This window comes from Leishmania panamensis, assembly GCF_000755165.1.
Source record: "Leishmania panamensis strain MHOM/PA/94/PSC-1 chromosome 29 sequence".
Taxonomy (NCBI): Eukaryota; Euglenozoa; class Kinetoplastea; order Trypanosomatida; family Trypanosomatidae; genus Leishmania; species Leishmania panamensis.
Window position 1 is genome coordinate 952,388 of NC_025875.1, and position 18,928 is coordinate 971,315.

The following is an 18,928-nucleotide window of genomic DNA, read 5'->3' on the forward strand; positions in this document are numbered from 1 at the left end:
GCCTATAACCACTGTTCGCTTGTAAAGATGCAATCAAGCAACAAAAAGGAGAATATGACGAGGAAAGGCGCAGGTGTACGTGCCATGTCCTCACGCCAGCAAGGAAAGGGGGAAGAGATGGCTGAGTAATTCTTTATGACGTGGTGAATGCAGAAAGCCCCCCCAGCTAGTGCGATGTGTGTGCAACCGACGTTTCGGCCTTTTCTATCAGTTGCGTCGAAAGTAGGCTAATTTGGCTCTGTAGGGCTTGGCGGGTGTGCTTCGCCTCCACGCGCTCTGTTGTGATGAGCCTCTGCAAGTGCTCAACGGCTTCCAGCGCTGTCTGTACCGCGTCTTCCTTTTCCGCCATCTCCTCGTACAAGAAGTTCATTTGTGTGTAGTAGCTCGCTGCTGCACGATCGGCAGCTGATAAGGCGACGAGTAGTTCTTCATAATTATCAGCGCAAGCGGTGTCGCGCGGGCCGTCCGCTTCTGGCAGTAGAGAGGGCATAGCGATTGCGGCTCGAGGACGCGACGCCCACGATGTCGCGTTGCTTGATGGGGCCTGGGCAGACATTCGAGGCGCAGTGACAGCAGGCGATAGCATGTCAATAGCCTCATCTGCGTCGGCTGACGCGGCTTCTGATGAAGCGTTCATCTCCTCCGAAGCTACCGCCATGGTCTGCAGACACTTGTGAATGAAGTGCAGGGCGTCGCGGACTTCGCTCTTGTTGCAGGCCTCCGCTATATCCACTAAACCGCTGTTGAGCACCCGAATCGATGTGTACAAAAAGCGAACCGACGCGCAGCCCTCCCACCAGAACTCCTGTAATGCGAGAAGCGAGGACAGATCTATTGGCGGCTGCGTCGCCTCCAACGGCGAGGTGAAGTTGAGCATCTCCCTCGAGGTAGACGGTGCTAGTTTCGCACACTCTTGGTCGCCACTGTTGTGACAGTGATGGTACGCAGCGGGTGAGCGCTGGACAAGCATGCGCATCGCCATCAGCGACCCTTCGATGGACGCCAGGGTAGCATAACCGCTCCTTGTGACCTCTTCGACAAATTCGCCACGCTCAGTCGTCACCTTTGGTGGTGCTGCTGCACCACCACCGCTTCCGGCGCTGGCGTCTGCGGTGTGAGTTATGTAGGAGTGATCATGCGGCAGGAATGACACACAGCTCTCTACCAGTAGCGGGAGCTGTGCCCGGAGAAGACCGACCCACTCCGATACGAGCCGCACAATCTCGTCCTGAGCCTCAACAAAGGCACCGGCCGAAAGAGGGGCAGGACAGTCTTCCTCCCCGGGGTGCTGCAGCGCCGACAGTTGGCCGTCCAGCTGCTCAAGCAGGTGCATGAGGCGCTCCTTCTTGGCCGTGTGAGCCGCCAGGAAAACAGAGAGCCGGTCGCACAGACACTCCAAGTCCCCCACAGTTGCCCGCTCCCGCGATGGCAGCTGCTCCTGCAGCACCATTGCGAGCACCGAGACACCGCGCAGCAGCGTCTTGACAGTACCGGCGGCACTCTGCAGGGTGAAGACAGCACGCTCGCGCACCACTGCGGGCATGGAGTCCGAAAGGGAGGCGGCCATGGGGTTCAACGGCGGCCCGTTAGCAGGCCACCACACTTCTACTGTGGTACCTGCCAGGGCCGATACCGGCTCTTGAGGCCGTCGGCGCAACGAAGCCACAAAGAAGTGTCGGCAAAAGTCGCCCAGGGCGCGCTCGGTGAGGTAGTCAGCGCGAAGAGTGTCACGGGTGGCGGTGGCTGTCTCCAGGGTGTGGCGCAGTTCCTGCGCCTCGCGCTGCAGGCGTGCAACCTCGTTTCTCAGCTTCTCCGTATCCTTCGTGCCGGAGCGCTGCGCATCTTCAAGCTTTGTCTTGAAGGTGTACGTCTGCCGGTGCAGCTCCTCATTCTCGCGGATGAGTCGCTCTACATCCTCCTGGGACAAGGCAAGCTGGCCATTGGCTGCGCCGCGTCCACTGCGACCGCCACCACGGCTGGTAGTGTCGCTGTTGCCCATTATTGAGGACAAACCTTTCAACATGTTCTGGCCGAACGCCGACCCACTGCTGCGTTCTTGCTCTAGCTGCGCCTCAAGTGATTTCACTTTGCGCTGTAGGGTGGCATTCGCCCGCTGCGCCTCTGCCAGCTGCTGGGTCGTAGTGCTCAGCTCTTCCTGCAGTTGCTTCTGACGGGCTTCGACCTCTTGCTTCTGCTTCGTGACCGTTACGACCGCCTTCTTGAGCAACGAGATCTTCTTCTCGAAGTCACCGTCGGATGCCATCAAGGCAGCCACCTCCTCCTTGCTAGACATTGTTACCCACCGAGCCCTGGGTGTTCATGTGGGATAAGGATGCGCGAGGCGCAAGTAGCATGCCTCTCACAAACAGCTCCACCACCCCAGATTGGAGGAGAATCACAAGGAGGGGGTGGAAGGGGGGGGGTCGATAAAGGAAAAGAGCTATGAGGGCAGCCTTGGTGGCAGTACAGCATCCAAGGCAAGAGGCACACAATGCACACCTGGTCTGGCGCGATAGGAGGAGGGAGCGAATGGGCGCAGAAACTAAGCCGCGAGATTCTTAATACTTTACAGGATATCAGCTTGAAAGGAGAGATGCAACAGCAGTGAGAAGAGCCCCTACGCACTCCTACAGTCACAGGGTGCGGCAGAGAAAAAGAGACAGCGGAGAAAAAGCTCACCCAGTGGCTCACAGAGGTGCCAACGAGAGGGGGACAAGGGAAATGGGAAGTGTAGAGTAAGTGCAAAAGGAGAAAGCAAAAGGGAAGTAGAAAGGGAGGGTGGAGGATGTAGGCCGACATGGGCGCACGGAGGGGGAAAATCGCTGATGTGCATCGCGCCCTCCACCCCCCCCACACGCTTTGACTGTCGAGCCACAAGGCTTCTTGTACGAGCGAGTGCACCATCCGGGCGGCATGACAGCAGTGATTATCTGCTTCCTGAGGGGGTCAGTAGTTGCCCAGAGAGTCTCGGACTACCAAAGTGAAAGCATGCAACAAGTGTGCACATCCTGCTCCCCACTGTTGTTGTTTCTTCTCCGTGCTTGTCTATGTGCCATCTATACCCGTGGTGTATGTGAGTCGACAAGTGTTATGTCTTGGTGTGAAAGCGTCTTGGACGAGTGAGGATTTCGCCAGTAGCACTGCAACAAGAACAGCACCTCATCTGTCTGCCAATCACGCACTGCATCTGCTCGCCTGATAATATGGAGCGTGGTGAGAATTTACTGGCCCTTCATATCCGCTGAGGTACAGCACTCACGCACCTCCCCCCTCACACACATACACACACACCACACGTACGCACAGAGTGGGGAAGAGTAAGCTGGTTCCCCTCGTGGACGTCAAACCAGCCGTACCTGACCTGAAATAACATAGGGGCGAAAATTTCGGTAGGGAGTGAGGAACAATTCGCCGGCGTTGATGGCACGCAAGGCGTCTTGGCCACCTTCGCCGAGGTTCACAACACCCAGATCCTCAAGAGCCACACCGAACACATACATTCCGAGGTCCGGCTCCGGCAGTATCTCCAGCCCCTCAGCCTCGGATGAATGGGGAACAAGATGCTGCAGCGCCGCCGGCATCGATTGGAGACCCGACTTCATCAACGTCGCGTGTGCACTTCGCGCCAGTCGATCCGCTACCCATTGCTCCTTGGGCGATAAGTTTTGCCTCTGCGGTATACGCACCTCTGGTAGAGCAGTGGTGGCAGAGGCAGAGGCAGAGGAGAGCTCTTCAGTCCCATCCGCGTGTCGTAGCCCCAATTGCGGCACAGAGGATTGAGCAGCCACGAGGCCCTCGTAGTAGATGGACGTGGCGAGACGATCGATCTTGCGCAGTCGACAACGCAGCAGCTCACACAAAAAGAACTGAACGCGCTGCAGCTCCAAACCAATGATGTCTAGTGGACGGAAAGGCAAAAGTGAGCGCGCGGCTCCCTCGCGCGTCTCTTTCGCCACCATCGTCTCGAGCTGTCTCTGGGCTCGCTGGATGATGTTGGTGACGGTGTTGATGGCGGACGCAGGGTAAGGCAACACTTCGGGGCTGAAGCGCTCATTTGCAGTAGCTTCCATCAGCAACTGAATCGCCGCTGCGGACGCGCTCTGCGTTGTAGCTTCCGTTCCAACACCTGATACTGTTGGCGTCAACGAGAGGCCATCAAGCCCAAAAGTGGTGTTGATGCCACCCATAGAAGGTGTGCCTGAGGAGGCACCACCGTCGCTGACCTGCGAGAGGGGCCGCACCGACGCACCATCATCGTGCAGGAGCGGCTCATAATCTGTGGTGTCGTTAAGGTTCTCTTCAAAGAACATGGCAGTTCCTGCCCCGCTATTATTCCTCAACGATGTGTAAATTTGATTGGGCCTGTGTAGGCAGACGAACACGATGAAATAATGTGTAGGACTCTCCTCCCTTGGCTCGTATTTTATGAAACACCTCAGCGGCCTCCTGGCGCAACACTGGGCAGAACAGCGGAGCTTACTTATAATAATAAAGAATAGTGGAAATGAGAGAAGATCACACAGAGAGAGGTGCGGTAGATGAAACGGAGGTGGGGTGAGGTGAGGCAGCGGCCTTTCACCAGCAGCTACAACGACGTGCGCTACAATCCGTCACACAGCAGACGGATGTAATTGAGTATTTTCCTTTCGCTTTTTCGTTTTTCAGCGCGTCATTCTACCGCGAACCAGTCAGCAAACGTTCGCCTATAAAACTGCAGCGCGCCTTCCTCTCACACGCAACGGCTAAACCGTGATCGACCAGGACGAACGCGCTGTGAATGAGAGAGACAAAAATTTCGCTGTATCGGGGGCGGGCGGGCCAGGGGAGAAGGGGAGAAGGGGAGGGGGGAGTAAACGCTGTGGAAGTGGCAGAGCAACAGCGAGAGGTGAGACGAGGAAGAATTAGCAGGCACAACTATGGATGTACGCATATATGTGAGTGTGTGTGTGGGGGGGGGGGTTACAGGGATGTGTGTATTTGTGTCATCAGCGAAAAAAAAAAGTGGATACCGGTGCCTCAGCCGCGGATCTGTGCACAGCAGGAGGCGGCAAAGAAACCGGCCTCTCTCTTTGGAACCGTGGCAACAGTCAATGACACAGTCTCCGAAACTTTATCCATCTCCCCCTTCCTCGGCGCGCGTGAGCAGCAACAACAAGTGAGAGAGAAGGTTCGACTCTTTGTCTTCTGCGCGTGAGATGACGTGCCCTTTGACATCGCTATTATAATCGAATTCTTTATTTTTACTTTTTTACCTATACCTGTGATCATGTGTGACTGTGTATCTTTTTCTTCTTCGCGAGCCCTTGAGCCACATTCTGATTCACTGCCTCCTTCCCCGACTGTCTTGCGCTACCGCCTCCTTCAACTCAATTTTCTCTCGTCCTTCGCCTACGAGAAGAAGAGAATACGGCGAGTGATCGGGGAAGCCATTGAGATGGGAGAGGTGGGGATCGTGACACCGGCAGCAAAAACAAATGCTCTGTCTCGCCGAGTGGAAGAGGGGGAGGGAGAGCAACGTCTGCGCAAACCAGCGGTTCACAACAAGGGGCGTGGTGCATGCAACCGACACTGCAACGACAGCAGCGGTTCCGCAGTGCCCTTCTAGAGGCATCCAAGAGAGACACCTCTTGGCGCGCACGTACAGAGCTTTGGAGAAGAGGTGCAAGTACTGCCTCACGCGCTTTTCGATAAGCAGTTACGCCCTCCTCTGCTAACCCTCCCATCCCAGCCTCTGCCCTCTCGGGCTAGTCGAACGCGCATGGCGAGTCATGGCTCCGCCTAGAAGCTGTGATGATAAGGAAACAAAGAGAGACGCAGTGCACCTGATATGCGTCCTTCTGTGCTCCTGTTCAATTTTTTCTTCGCCTCTTCTCGAGCCTCCAGGGGGACACCCACAGAGTCGCGTGAGGGAATGATAAAGCGGCTGGTTGCCATACAGACTCACACACCGCAGCCACCTCCCTGGTGACATGCACATGGTAAGAAGCTGCGGTCAACGAAAAACAGCAACAAGGGACACGGAGGTAGGAAAGATGCTCAAGGAAAAAAGGGGTGATGGAATCACAGACTCACCACTCACGTACGGTGAAAAAAAGATAGGCAAATAAAGAAACACCTACAGTTAGTCACACGCGGCTGAGCGGGTGCAGGTGCATGGCCTGCGTACCTGTGACAGCTTTTTCTTGAATGTGAGTCACTCCTCCGTGAGAAGGCCCCGGAAATGGCGGACGATGACGATGTCAGCAACCGCCTGCAATACAATATGAGAAAAGAAAGAAGTGAGAAAAGACGTAGGAGACAGAAAGGCGGTCGGGCTGAAGGTTTCGTCTCAACTCTCTGGAGTGCCGGGTCGAGGCTGACCGCGCACCGACGCCTGTTGCGAGCCGCAGTTGGGGAAGGTGGTGAAAAGGGGACGAAAGGCCCTATATAACGCAGGAAGAGGCAGAGCAGAGAAACAAAAAGAGAGGCAGAACAGACAGCGTGACGACACAAAACGAAGGGGGGTGAGACAGTAGGTGAAAGAGTAGAAAAGAGGAGGGGGGAATAGCAAAAAAAACGTCGTCTGTTGTGATCGTGCCACCGCACAAGTCAACCTCTCTTTCACGTGCCTCCTTTCACCGTCTTGATGACTGCAGCCGTGACGCACGTGGTGCCTCTTCCCTCACACAGACTCACGCAGAAACACAGAGAGACGAGTGAGTCAACGAGACAGAGAAGATGTCGTGCAAGACAAAGGAAAAGAAAGAAGACAGAAACACGGGAGAGAATAATCGGTGAACTGACGTAAGCACGCATCACTCACCGTCGCAGAGCCCCCTTCTGGTAAAAGCGCCGTACGTACAAAGAAAAAGAGGGAAAAAGGCTGAAAAACGAGTAGCAAAAGTAGTTGGTGTTTGTCGTTTTAAGGTGAAGAGGAAAAGACAGGGACTCGCCACGTAGCGAAGGTGACACGCACGCCGATATACACACGCACACGCACACACACACACACACACACACACGCACAGGACGCTTGAAGGCGCATGCTGAAGTGCGTGCGTAGCACAGACAACATAACAATGACAAATTCAAAACAAAAAAAAAAACATAGAAAGGCACAAGCAAGTAGTATTCTGCACGAAAGCCATCACTGAATCAATGCTGACCAGTGCACCCCTAAGTCGGAATGTCTTCTCCCTCTCATCACCCTAGTCCGTATGGGGAGCAACGCACCACGGCTTGTACCCCCGCTTCTCCCGAAGCAACATCATCTTGCTGATGTGCTTCTGCATCTCCTCGCGCAGCCCCGACGCGAGCGACTGCGCGTCCACCTTGTCCGCGTCGTACTCGTACTTGCCTATGTACACGTAAATGTCAGCCGGGTAACCCGGCACGCCTTTCAAGGACGGTGACCACACCTCGTGGTTGCCGTAGGTGACACAGTAGTAGAGGGGTAACTTGTGCTTCAGAATCGTGTTGAAGCTGCCGAGCCGGAAGTCCTTGAGCACCTCCGGCGTGCGGTTCAGAACACCCTCGGGGAAAAGGCAGAGGGAGCCGCCTTTGCTAAGGAAGTCCTCCACATCTGCAGCGACCGCCATCTGCTTCTCCCTGTTCACTGAAAAAGAGGTGGCCTCTGTGGAAACGAAGTGAACGAGAAAGTGACCACACATAGCGATCACAGTGCCGAACAGGGGCAACTTCAGCAGGCTCGCCTTGGCAAACGACTTCACCTTGTAGATGTAGCGGAACGGGGCACACCACAAGAAAAGGATTGTGTCGAAGAAACTCGTGTGGCACAGGCATAGGTCGTGTTGCACCGTGATGGACGAAAACAACAGCGATCCAGGCAAGTGCTCCACACGAATGTGCGGACTATTAAAGCGCAGCCAATATCCGAATGTGATCACACACACGCAACGAGTCAGCGACTGCATTGTTGCGATGTCCAAGAGATGCGCCTTCTCCAGCAGGTGGAGCACCATAGCACCAATCCAGCTCATGATCACACAGAGTACCAAGTGGAACGTGTGCCACACACGCATCACAATAAGAGGCACCTTGCGCTCACGAAGCAGGCGAAGAAAAACACCGTAAACGGCGACGAAGATAAGCCACGATAGAACGCACATTTTGTCACTCTGCAGTCTTGGCAGGCGAACTCCTCACAACCAGGAACAGTAAAAGGGAGTAAAGTAAGGAGAGGGGAGGCCCAGCGGAAACAGCTGCTGAGCATAAACGTGCGTAGAAAGGTAAAACACACGCATAAACACAAGAAACCACAGCGTTTTGAGAGTTGTTGTTGATGTTGGTGCTTTTTTCTTCTGTGCGAATACATTCATGAAGAGATACAAACAAGGGGCCGTGGTGTTCGGGGAGGGGGGGAAGAATACAGTGACGAACGTGGGCGTGTGGAGGCAATTTCATTTGTGTGAATTAGTGCAAAAGAGAGGGAGGAACGGAGATGGAGAAACTGCGGAGGATGGCGAGGCGCAGCAGTTGAAGGGGTCCGTAACAAAGCATGAGTACTACGGGGAGACGTCGAGGGCCACGGAATTGAGGAGGAAGGGGGTGGAGAACTCTTGTGGGGATGCACTGACAAGAGGAGCGAGGAAAGGGACAGGAAGATCAAGAGTAGGGGGGTCAAACACGCGCGATCTGCTCGTGCCTGTCCCACGCACTACGCCCCGCTCATTTTACGTGTCTCTCTGTATTGCAATTAACTTTTATCCGAAGTTTTTCTGAGGTAGCTACCTGCACCTGTACACAAGCAGCTTTGTCCCTTACCACTTGTTTTATTTCGATCAAATCGTGTGTGGTCGTCCTCTAAGCGATAAGTACGGAACGATGACCCTTTGCCGAGCCAATCCAACCCCCCCCCCCTCCCGCCGCCGCCGCCTCCTCCTCCTCCTCTCATTGTCCACTCTAACAGTGCAAGCAAAAACAAGCGCAAAAGAGAGAACGCATGAAGGACGGATATAAAGAGGCGTGTGGGATCGAAGCCGGGGGGAAGGCCATCACCTTCGCGTGCAATTCAAAGGCGCGCTCGCTGATTCGGTGGTCTCGCTGCATCCATCTAAGCGTCTTGACGCGTCAGTCGGCATGTACATTTTCTCGACTTCACGCTCCCCAAGAGACACCACCGACACACACACACACACACACACACACACACACACACACACACACTTGAGCCTCAGGACAGCACCACCTCCTCACAAGGGTACTTCTGTTGCTTCGTAAGCTCGCCTTGTACCCGTCCGCCTCTCAGGGAAAACAAAGGCTTAACCGCGCTCTAAAAGCACACAGAGCAAATCCGAGCGCGCGCCCACGCAGCAGAGACTTTTTACACAACAAGAGCAAAAAAAGGCGCTGGGTGCAACGCGCATGGGTACACACACACACGTCCCCACATCCGAAAAAAAAAAATAAGAGTTTTTGCAACAGCAGAAAGACAATAAATAAACACAAACACCAAAACTATAATGTTTCCCTTAAACATGTCCATGGTGGAGTCGAAAATGAGTCGAACTCCGCTCCACCCGTGCCTGTCCCACAGACCCATCGCGTCGTGCGAAGCAGCACACCACATACGCGGTACACCAATGCGCCGACACAGCCATCCCCGCACGGCCGCCCTCCGCCTCAAGCGCTGCCCACCCACCAACGCTCCGCACGTCGCCGTGCAGCCGCCCCCTACAAGGCCGGCCGTCACGTGGTGCGACCCACGGCGTGGCCCAGGCCCCACGCACCCGCAAGCAGCGAGGGCCGCGTGAGATGCATTCGAGCCGCGCTGACACCCCGCCCATCATGCCCGCGGCAGAGGCGTGCCCGCTGTCGCCGGTCGCTCCGACGCCACGCCGTCCAGGACATTACACCGCCGGCATCCGCAGTGATGCACCGCGCCTTGACCTCCCCGTGTCGCAGGCGCTGGACCACGCTACCACCAGAAGTGGTTCGGTGGAGGTAGGGATTGGGGGAAGGGGAGGGTGTCAGGCAGGCCCTCCCACCGAGTGGGGTACGAGACCCTGGACACCGCGCAGTGAAGTGTTGCCCCCTCCTGTCCGGTTAGCAGGGACATCAGGGAGAAAGTAGGAAGAGACAGAAAGACAAACAGAGACAGCGTGAAAAGGAAGGAAGGAAGGGACACACGAGAACGGCAGGCAACACGAGGCAGTGCGCGCACACACACACACGCAGAGAGAAAAACGGAAAAGTACGCTCAACTGTGAGCGACAGCGCGAAAGCAAGGCGAAGAAGGAACCCGAGGAAAACGAGAGGAAAAGAAGAGGCAGCGCGAAAGGGCCAGCGAGGAGGAGGAGGAAAAACAGAAGAAGAGAGAAACCGGGGGAGTGGATGGGGGAGAGGCTAAGCACTGACGCAAATACCGGCAAAGCCAGAAAAAGAAAGGAGAACGCACGCTCAAGGGGCCCCTGTGTTTACGTTTGTTTCAGCGAATTGGACAAGGAGATCGGTTGAGAAGAGGAAAGGGGGCGGAAGAGCAAATCACCGAAAGAGCGGACGATGGAGAGAGAGAAAGGTGCGAGCCACAATGAAAAAGGGGGCGCACTTAACAAGCGTGAAACATACCTGTCCAACATAGTAGAGCGATACAAAAGGCGAGCCGACACAAAATAAAAAGAGGTGGAGAAGCGAAGCATATCCAATACAATAAAAGTGCGCTAAGAAGGAAACGAAGGGGGGGCAACAAAGAGCGAAGGTATGTCAGAACAAATGCGTCGCACACACACACACACACGTGTACGCACACACACGTGCTCACAGAGCGGCACTCAAGTCGTCACGGCAAAAGAAGCGTCGGTACAGAAAAGAAAAGGAACCAGTGCGCGCGAGAGACAACAAACACCAAGATGGAAAAGAGAAAGGGGCAAAGAGCCACGCGTATGAGCTCAGATATGGCAAGAAGCACCGAAACCAAGGACACACAGGTTCACCCACGGTAATGGAGAAGACAAGCGTATAGAGAACATTGGTGGCGTTCTCGGTGAGTGGTGGTAATCGAGAACGAGGGTAGGCGGGAACAGTCGGAGAGAGTAGAAAAAAGTGGCCACGGGTACAGGGGAGAGAAGCAACAAGTGCAATAAGTGAAATGAGCAGACCATGAGGGACGATATAGCAGGAAAAAAAAAAAAGTGATAAGCTTACAACAAGGACAGCCGAAAGGTGAAAAGCGATCATACGAGCAAACAAACGGCAGAACGGAAGCATAGGTAGGCATGAATGACATCAGATATCGCTATACTGTGCCTCCACGTTCTGATTGCTGGACTCCTTCGTTTCTTTGCGCTTCACATACACACACACACACACACACACACACACACATGCGGGAGATACTCGCACTTTCACATTCTACTGAGGGGCCTTCCGCCTCTCATTGCGCACGCGTATTTCAGTCATGGCCCACAAGGCAGCCACACACACACACACATAGCTACAAAGACACACGTGCACAATCGACCTTAGTCCGCAGTTCCAGGTACCAACAGCAGGAGCTCCCATAACCCTCAATCGAAAAGAAAAAACGAAGAGCCAAAGCGAGAAAAACTGCGTCGATAGGGAGGTACAACAGGAGAAGCTTAATTCATTGAAACAGTGAGAAGCGGAAACACACAGACACTAACGATCGAGTGGAGAAAGAAGGTCTAAAAGAGAACATAAAAGCGGGGGAAAGGACAATAAACAAAACGACAGACTGGCGAGGGAGGAGTGAAAGAAGAGGGATGAAAGAGGGCTGACACAGAGCAACAGATGCAGCAACAGCTCACGGAGGGGGAAAAGGGGAGAGGGCATTACCGCAAAGGCAAGTCACAAGGATGGAAAATATCTTCTTTGCCTTTTCCCCTGTACCTGTGTACGCGTGGGTTTGTGTCTGGGTCCATATACTCGTCTCTTCTCCGCATGCTCCTCGTGGCACCCCCACCACCTCCTCTTGACGGACAAAAAAAATGAAAGTGAGAGACAATCCTTGGCCACAGATGGAAACGAAAAGAAAACAAAACGCTAGTGAGTGGAACTGCTTGTGAGCCTGTGTGCACGTGGGGTACAAGACGGTGGCACTGGCAAGTGGGAGCACAGCTCTGAGAGAGAGAGAGAGAAAAAGAGATAATCGAAAAAAAAGGGAAAAAAGACATTATGAAAGAACGCGTCACGGTAGGAGAGAGAGAAGGAAGTGAAAGATGAGAGCACTGACACATCAAACGTAGCGAGAGGCGCACGCAGACAAACTAAAGTAGATCCTGCGAAGGATGAGGAAGCGGTGGGACATAGAAGGTTCGTTCATCGACCCATCAAAGATACGATCAACTCACTCACGTGCACACACGCACACGCGAGCACGAGCACGAGGAATAAATAAATGCCGATTCGCTATCGGCCCAAACTTCATAACAGCAGAGAGCCCAGAAAAAATTCCCTTCCGTGAAAAAAGGGAAGAGACATGTGCAGAACCCAACGAAGGGAACACGTAGAGCACACACAAAGCAGAGAAAATCACTGTCACCTTCGCAGTAGTCGATGGCTGCCGAAGAGCGAGAAAAAGAAACGCAGCAGGTAATTGGGGGGAGGGGGAGAGGGGGAGAGTGTGTGCCAGGTGAATAAGCCATCAGGTAAACGTCTGCACAAAGACAAGGCATCGGTGGGCGCTTACTACCCCGCCCTCCTCTTCCTCCTCAGAAACTCAGATACAAACACACAATATAGTGTCGAGCTATCGTACTTGTGGTGGTTCTCGCTCACCATGGGCATGCTCGGATGATGAACGTGAGTATGCATTTGCACAGTTTTGAATGGGTGGAGAAGTGCATCTCGGTTCATGACGTCGACGTTCGAATAAGAAAACTGGTGTATCCTCGACAAGGAAAAGAGTGAAAACAAAAAGAGAGGGGGTTGAGGGAAATAATCGGCGTAGCCGTGGCTTCTCCCAGCTTCCTTAAAGCGGCGTGCGCCAGCGGCTGTGGAGGGGGGAAGAAAACAAAAAAGAACGATACACGTTGAGAGATAAGGTGGAAAGGAAAAGTCAGGAAAAAATAGAGAAGGTAAAGAAAAAGTGCAGCTTTGATCGCCCTTTCGTTAGCTCATTTGCTCCTGTTTGCTTCTTCCCCGCTACACCTGGAGACGCGCAGAGCGGTAGTAGAGTAACACGATCTAATAAACGAGAAAGGAGAAAGACGAACACACAGAAAAAACAACATACCAAAAAATGACATGATCGTGAGGAGTATACATATGCGAAAATGGCAACTATTCCCCTACCCACGCCCTCGCAGCACTCGTACTAGAGGACGGGAGAGTGCACGCTGTATGAATGAAATGTAAGACGGTAGGAAAGTGTGGAAGCCCTCTTCCTATGCAATGTATATGGATGCAAGTGTGTCGTTGTGTCCTGGCGACGGTGGATGACCCTCCCCCTGCCTAGAGTTAGCGGAAAAAAGGAACAGAAGGAGCTACGTCAGCCCAACGTCATCCACAGACACCAATACGCACACACAGCCTTTTGACCAACAGGCGCCAGAGCAAATGAGGAGCTCACAGTGATACGCGACAAAATAATAACAATAATAAAGAAACAACAACAACCTAAACAAAAACAAAAAAACGGTACCCTTTACCGAGAAGCGAAGACAGAGAGAGAAGAGAGAACAGAGGAGGACAGGCGGTGCACAACAAGATGTGCGGAGAGGAGGGAGAGATACAGCAGAGGAAGAAGAAACAAAAAAGGGTACTTGGCAAAGGAGAACAGCAACGAAGAGCAACGAACAACAACAAGAAAAAAAAGGCAACGAAGCGAGACAGGGGTGATATGAAGGAGCACATATGCGTACAAGAAGATGCCACAAGTGATGTGTACAGCACGCGGACATACAGTGGGGAGGGGCAGATAAACGAAACCCGAGGAGTACAAAAAAAAGGTGAGGAAGGAGGTCACCGAGCAAAGGTTATCAAGGGAAGAAAGGGGTAGAGCGGGTAATTGGGAAAGGAAGGGAGAGACAATACGGAACAGAGAAACAAGCAAAGCAGAGCAGTACTCAGAATGACAAATGTGCCCAAAAAGAGACAGCAAGGGAGGCACACGAACGAGTGACTACTTTCGTCTCTTTCAACCTTTGGTAGACCTCTCCCCCACCCCTCATGGAAACGCTGGTGTCTCGTGTTGTTGTCCGTTGCGTGCATCTTTGGTCTTTTCTTCATTGCTGTGATGATGGGCCTACCTTCATAGAAGCGCGCCTATACGCGTGTGTATGTGTGAGTGGATGAGTGTCTCTGCATCGTGGAAAAGAGGTAGGGCTTTCAGGTCATACAGCTCGCTTACAAAGAAAGAGAAAGTCAGGCGTCTGAAAGAGAAGTAGAGGACTCTTGTCACGCAGCAGCGCAAGATTAAGCCAACTGTTTGACTTCCGTGGCAGTGCGAATGACATGCGATTGAATGGCAAACAGCAAATGACTAAAAATATATATTTAATAATAACATTTATATAGGAGGGATGCTCTAAAGCAGGGGAAAGGAAAAAGGAAACACGCCGACAGGTATCTTAGCACAGACCTGCGTTGGCATTAGCTAAGCGACTGCACGCCAGTAAGCAAAAAAGAATTAGGAAAGAGGCGATTGTCAGCGACACCAGAGATAGCCTTAGGGGTAAAACTTGATGGTCCAACATCCCAGTCCACCTCTGCGCACGTGTTCCACACTGCCGAAAACTTCGCTATAGACCTCGCTGCATTACACTTTCTGTCAGAGTCTGATTCAGCTACTCGCCCTGTTCTTGCTCAAACGTCTTCTCCCTCTGCTTTGTTCGTCCTCCTCATGCACTGACGAGTGCAAGCCTACAATACGACAGCATGCCTGCTACCTCCAGTTGCTGACAAAAACCTAAACAAACCTTGGCACAGCAAGAAAAAAAAACTGTGAGGAAGTGAAACGAGACCCCACGGTGGTTAACATTTTCATCGACTTGTCCATCCTCGGCCACAGCGCGAGTCGAACTCCGCTCCACCCGTGCCTGTCCCACAGACCCATCGCGTCGTGCGAAGCAGCACACCACATACGCGGTACACCAATGCGCCGACCCAGCCATCTGCGCACGGCCGCCCTCCGCCTCAAGCGCTGCCCACCACCCACCAACGTTCCGCACGTCGCCGTGCAGCCGCCCCCCACAAAGCCGGCCGTCACGTGGTGCGACCCACGGCGTGGCCCAGGCCCCACGCACCCGCAAGCAGCGAGGGCCGCGTGAGATGCATTCGAGCCGCGCTGACACCCCGCCCATCATGCCCGCGGCAGAGGCGTGCCCGCTGTCGCCGGTCGCTCCGACGCCACGCCGTCCAGGACATTACACCGCCGGCATCCGCAGTGATGCACCGCGCCTTGACCTCCCCGTGTCGCAGGCACTGGACCACGTCACGGCCTAGAGTGGTTCAGTGGAGGTAGGGATGAAGGGGGACTGGTTGGCTTCCCCACATAGAGCGGGGGCACTAAGCCCTGGAGGTCAGGCACTGAGAGGTGACTCATCATCAGGGGGTTGGTCCTTTGAAGATAAAAAAAAAGAGAAACCTATCATCGAGTACAAGAACTGAAAAAGGAGAAGACAAAAGCGATGAGTTCTGGAGTGGGGAAGAGAGAGAGGGGGGAGGGGGAGAGAAGCACACAAGAAACAGAGTGGCATTTTGTTCAGAATGTAAGTGTCATTTTCATATACGTACATCGTGGTGTAAAGTAGGAGAGAGACAAAAAAATGAAAGAACGACTTACCATCAAAGCGCTTCGGAGTCTCTCGGCGTGCCCTGCTGTGTTGGTGTCGACGTAGGGGCGAATAGGTGAGGAGTCCGTAGGCGCTTGTGAAGAAGGAACGCACGCCCACCTCCCCCAAAAGGGTAACCGGCGCAGCGGAGAAGGGATGCGCGGCTAGCAGCGCAGAGGTCGTATCGTGGGGAATGATATCCTCCTTCGGTGCAGGGTGGAGGGGAGGCGGCACATCCTCTCCTCTCCCTCTCCCTCATCATCCCTCGACCTTTGCAAGAGTTGCAACACAAAGAAGGCGGTCCGAAGCGAAGCAGTGGCCTGGCGAAAAGAAAAAGAGAAGAGGCGGTGATGACAAGGGAGTAAAAAGACGGCGCAAGGTGAAGCACAAAACAGCGCAAAACACACGCGAACGCAAGGCAACAGAAGAAGGAGAAAAAAAAGAAAGAGGCTGCAATGCCCTGGAGAGAAAAGGGTGCAAACGAGTAGACACACAAACACAGCAGACAGACAAAGGGAAACATAAAGAGAGCAGCAGCAGCAGCAGCAGCGATGCACACACACACAGCGCAGCTCACAGAAATAACCATGGGCAGTCAACGACAACAGTAACAATGATGATATGGAAAGAAGGACTAGAAGACAGAGGGACCGGAAAAAAAAACAAGAGACGGACCAGGGAGATGCACGGAGAAGGAGAGGAGTGAGGAAAAGGGAGACAGGGGCAGAGGAGGAGTGGGGAAGCAAAGTAAAAAGAGGAAAAAAGTCACACTGGAGTCGAAGAAGGGGGAAAGGATGACAAGGACCTCCCCCTCGCCTTCCACCGCTTCCCCAAAGCACACAGGACATGTAGTCTAACGAGAAACCAAAAAGATGGTGTGACGCAGCGCAAGACATTAAAAACAGAGTAAAACAGAAAACAAACGTCGACACACGCGCACAACCTATAACGCAGACATACTAGAAAAGCATGTAAGAGAGGGAGGAAGAGGAGGAGAAAAAAAAAACCTCAAGGGCGTAGTGCAAGTGAAAAGAACAAAGAAAACACACATGCACACATGTATGTATACATCTACACAACAACACAACGAGAGAACAAAGAGAGGGCAGGAAAATAAGGCACGCAAGAAAGAAAAGAGAAACAGGTGGGGAGCCTATCTCAGAACGGAGAGTGCGAGCTAGCGCCCACTCACGTACACACGAGCCGCCACTAGCCATGTTAGACGAAACGGAGGAGAAAAACGAATCAGTGAATAAGCGAACGAGGAGGGAAGCGGCAAACGGCACGAATGAGGCGAAGAAACTCACACGTACACAAACACAGACGAGCACTTGACCAACGCAGCAAACGCGAAGAGGGAAAAACAAAAAAAAAATGCCTAACCAACGGAAAAAAAAAAGGTAGTACAGCCGAAGAGGCTCTTGGCTTCATCTGGGCTGCAGGGCTCAGCAAAACACCTACATACCCATCTATTCCCCCGATCCTGCAGATGAGCACCAGCTGAGCGCCATGCCGGAAGGAAAAGGCGAATCCTGAGTAGCGTTTCGGTTGCTGTCGAGAGCACTACCACACCAACTCCGCTAGAGCCCCGTGCCGCACGTCACGCCACACTCGACTACGAGCGCGGAAGCTTGCCCCACCGCGGGCAGGGCAGGGCAAGTGGTGGAATGATAGGGTCGAGGGGTAGATTCGGTAGCAGGCAGCTTCCAACCGGCTCTGGCGCAGAGAAATTACGTACACCGAGGGCAGCAGGTTGCATGCCCTCCGGCGAGCCGCCCGCCGCCGCCGTCGTGCCACCAGCGCGCACAGCCGACATGTTAGCCAAGGCCGTGTCTGAGGAAGTAAGAAAAGATCCAGGGTAGTGACCCTGCGATTCCATGGCGCCGCGGGAGAGTACGTCGGGCGTCGGCGACTGTAGTGAGGCCGCGTCGACGCCCGACGTACTCTCCCGCGGCGCCATGGTCGGCGTTTCCGAGGCACTCGATAGCATGGTCACGGCCGCGGCAGGCGGCCAGTGCTGACTGGCGATGGAGACAAAGGGCGGTTGAGACACCGAGTACGCGAGAAGCGGAGCGGGTGAGCCGGACTCTACAACGTAAGCGAAGTTTCCACTCCCGGCGTGGCCCTGCGAGGTGGGCGAGGTGAGTTGCAGTGGTGAAATAAGCTGGGTAGTCGTGGAGGGTGGGTGATGAGAGGAGCCGCTCTGTATGGCCGCGGCAGCGCCTGTTGCTGCGGCGGTCTGATATGGGTAAAAGGGGTTCATGGACGTCGTCGGAGCAGGACCAGAGATTAGCATGAGCCGCTGCCTCGATGGCGGGGTGGCCGCTGCCCCCTGTGCAGTAAAGGCTTGCGAAGGAGAGTGGGCCTGAAGCACGAGCGGTTGTTGTAGGATCTGCGTCTGCGTGGCTTGCAGAGGTGTGTTAGGCTGCGAGAACACCGTCTGCGCTGCGGGGTATCGTGAGAACGACGTCGTTGTGTTACTGCTCATCCGAGAAGGATCATACGAGATGTTCGACGGTGACTGTGAGGGCTGCATCAAGTTCACAAGGGAAACAGACGAAGCGGCGGTGGCCGGGGCGCCCATGGTGGCGGCGGTGGATGTCTCACCAGTCTTGAGGCTCGCCGAGTGAGTGCCCAGCAGCTGCGAGTTGGCGAACTCTGTTGTGCTGTTGGAAGCCGATGGGGTCCCTGATACCTGTGAGGGAAAAGGTGGCGTCACATACAGAACATTTCCCTCAGGTCTGGACCCAAGCGGCACCTGGGTAGAGTCCGTGGCAGAAGTGTAGGGGAAAGAGATGGAGGCGCTACTCGGGTTCGGATCGATGTAGACCCTTCGTGGATCGTATGGGTTAAACATGGACAGGGACAAGACAGTGAACAACGATGCACCGCAACCACGTATCAACGTTCACAGCACTTACGCAAAGCGGAGTGCTGAAAGCGCGCACGAAAAGGGGAACAAATGCGACAGCAGCAGTGGCCCTTTATTGACCTTCACGTCCGACCTGCTTTAACTAGCAAATACCTTCCTAAAACGACCTGGCACGGAGAGACCAATAGACGGCAGCAATAGACTGAGAAAATGAGGAAGGAAACGAGAGCGGAAGGGAGAGAAGCAAAAAAAAAAGAGCACCAAGCGAGAGGTGAAACAAGAAACCGCCACGGCCGTACGCAAGCTGAGATGACGCGTGAATTGA

At 54.0% G+C, this 18,928-nt stretch overlaps 4 protein-coding genes across 4 annotated transcripts, besides 2 other annotated features; all 4 read right to left on the reverse strand.

Annotated features, from left to right (window-relative positions):
* Positions 1 to 166: 166 nt before the first annotated feature.
* Positions 167 to 2,293, reverse strand: LPMP_292280 (hypothetical protein; the record flags this gene model as incomplete). Its single annotated transcript, XM_010702530.1, has 1 exon — positions 167 to 2,293. The coding sequence occupies one exon, from the start codon at positions 2,291 to 2,293 to the stop codon at positions 167 to 169; it is 2,127 nt and encodes a 708-aa protein (XP_010700832.1).
* A 1,048-nt stretch (positions 2,294 to 3,341) lies between these two features.
* On the reverse strand, positions 3,342 to 4,310 carry LPMP_292290 (DNA replication complex GINS protein SLD5, putative; the record flags this gene model as incomplete). The annotated part of the gene is made up of 1 exon (XM_010702531.1): positions 3,342 to 4,310. The coding sequence occupies one exon, from the start codon at positions 4,308 to 4,310 to the stop codon at positions 3,342 to 3,344; it is 969 nt and encodes a 322-aa protein (XP_010700833.1).
* Positions 4,311 to 7,187: 2,877 nt separating this feature from the next.
* Positions 7,188 to 8,108, reverse strand: LPMP_292300 (phospholipid/glycerol acyltransferase, putative; the record flags this gene model as incomplete). Its single annotated transcript, XM_010702532.1, has 1 exon — positions 7,188 to 8,108. The coding sequence occupies one exon, from the start codon at positions 8,106 to 8,108 to the stop codon at positions 7,188 to 7,190; it is 921 nt and encodes a 306-aa protein (XP_010700834.1).
* A 1,362-nt stretch (positions 8,109 to 9,470) lies between these two features.
* Positions 9,471 to 10,036: a repeat region.
* A 4,901-nt stretch (positions 10,037 to 14,937) lies between these two features.
* Positions 14,938 to 15,510: a repeat region.
* Positions 15,511 to 17,346: 1,836 nt separating this feature from the next.
* LPMP_292310 (hypothetical protein) lies at positions 17,347 to 18,588 on the reverse strand (the record flags this gene model as incomplete). The annotated part of the gene is made up of 1 exon (XM_010702533.1): positions 17,347 to 18,588. One exon carries the CDS (start codon positions 18,586 to 18,588, stop codon positions 17,347 to 17,349), a length of 1,242 nt encoding a protein of 413 aa, XP_010700835.1.
* Positions 18,589 to 18,928: the final 340 nt, after the last annotated feature.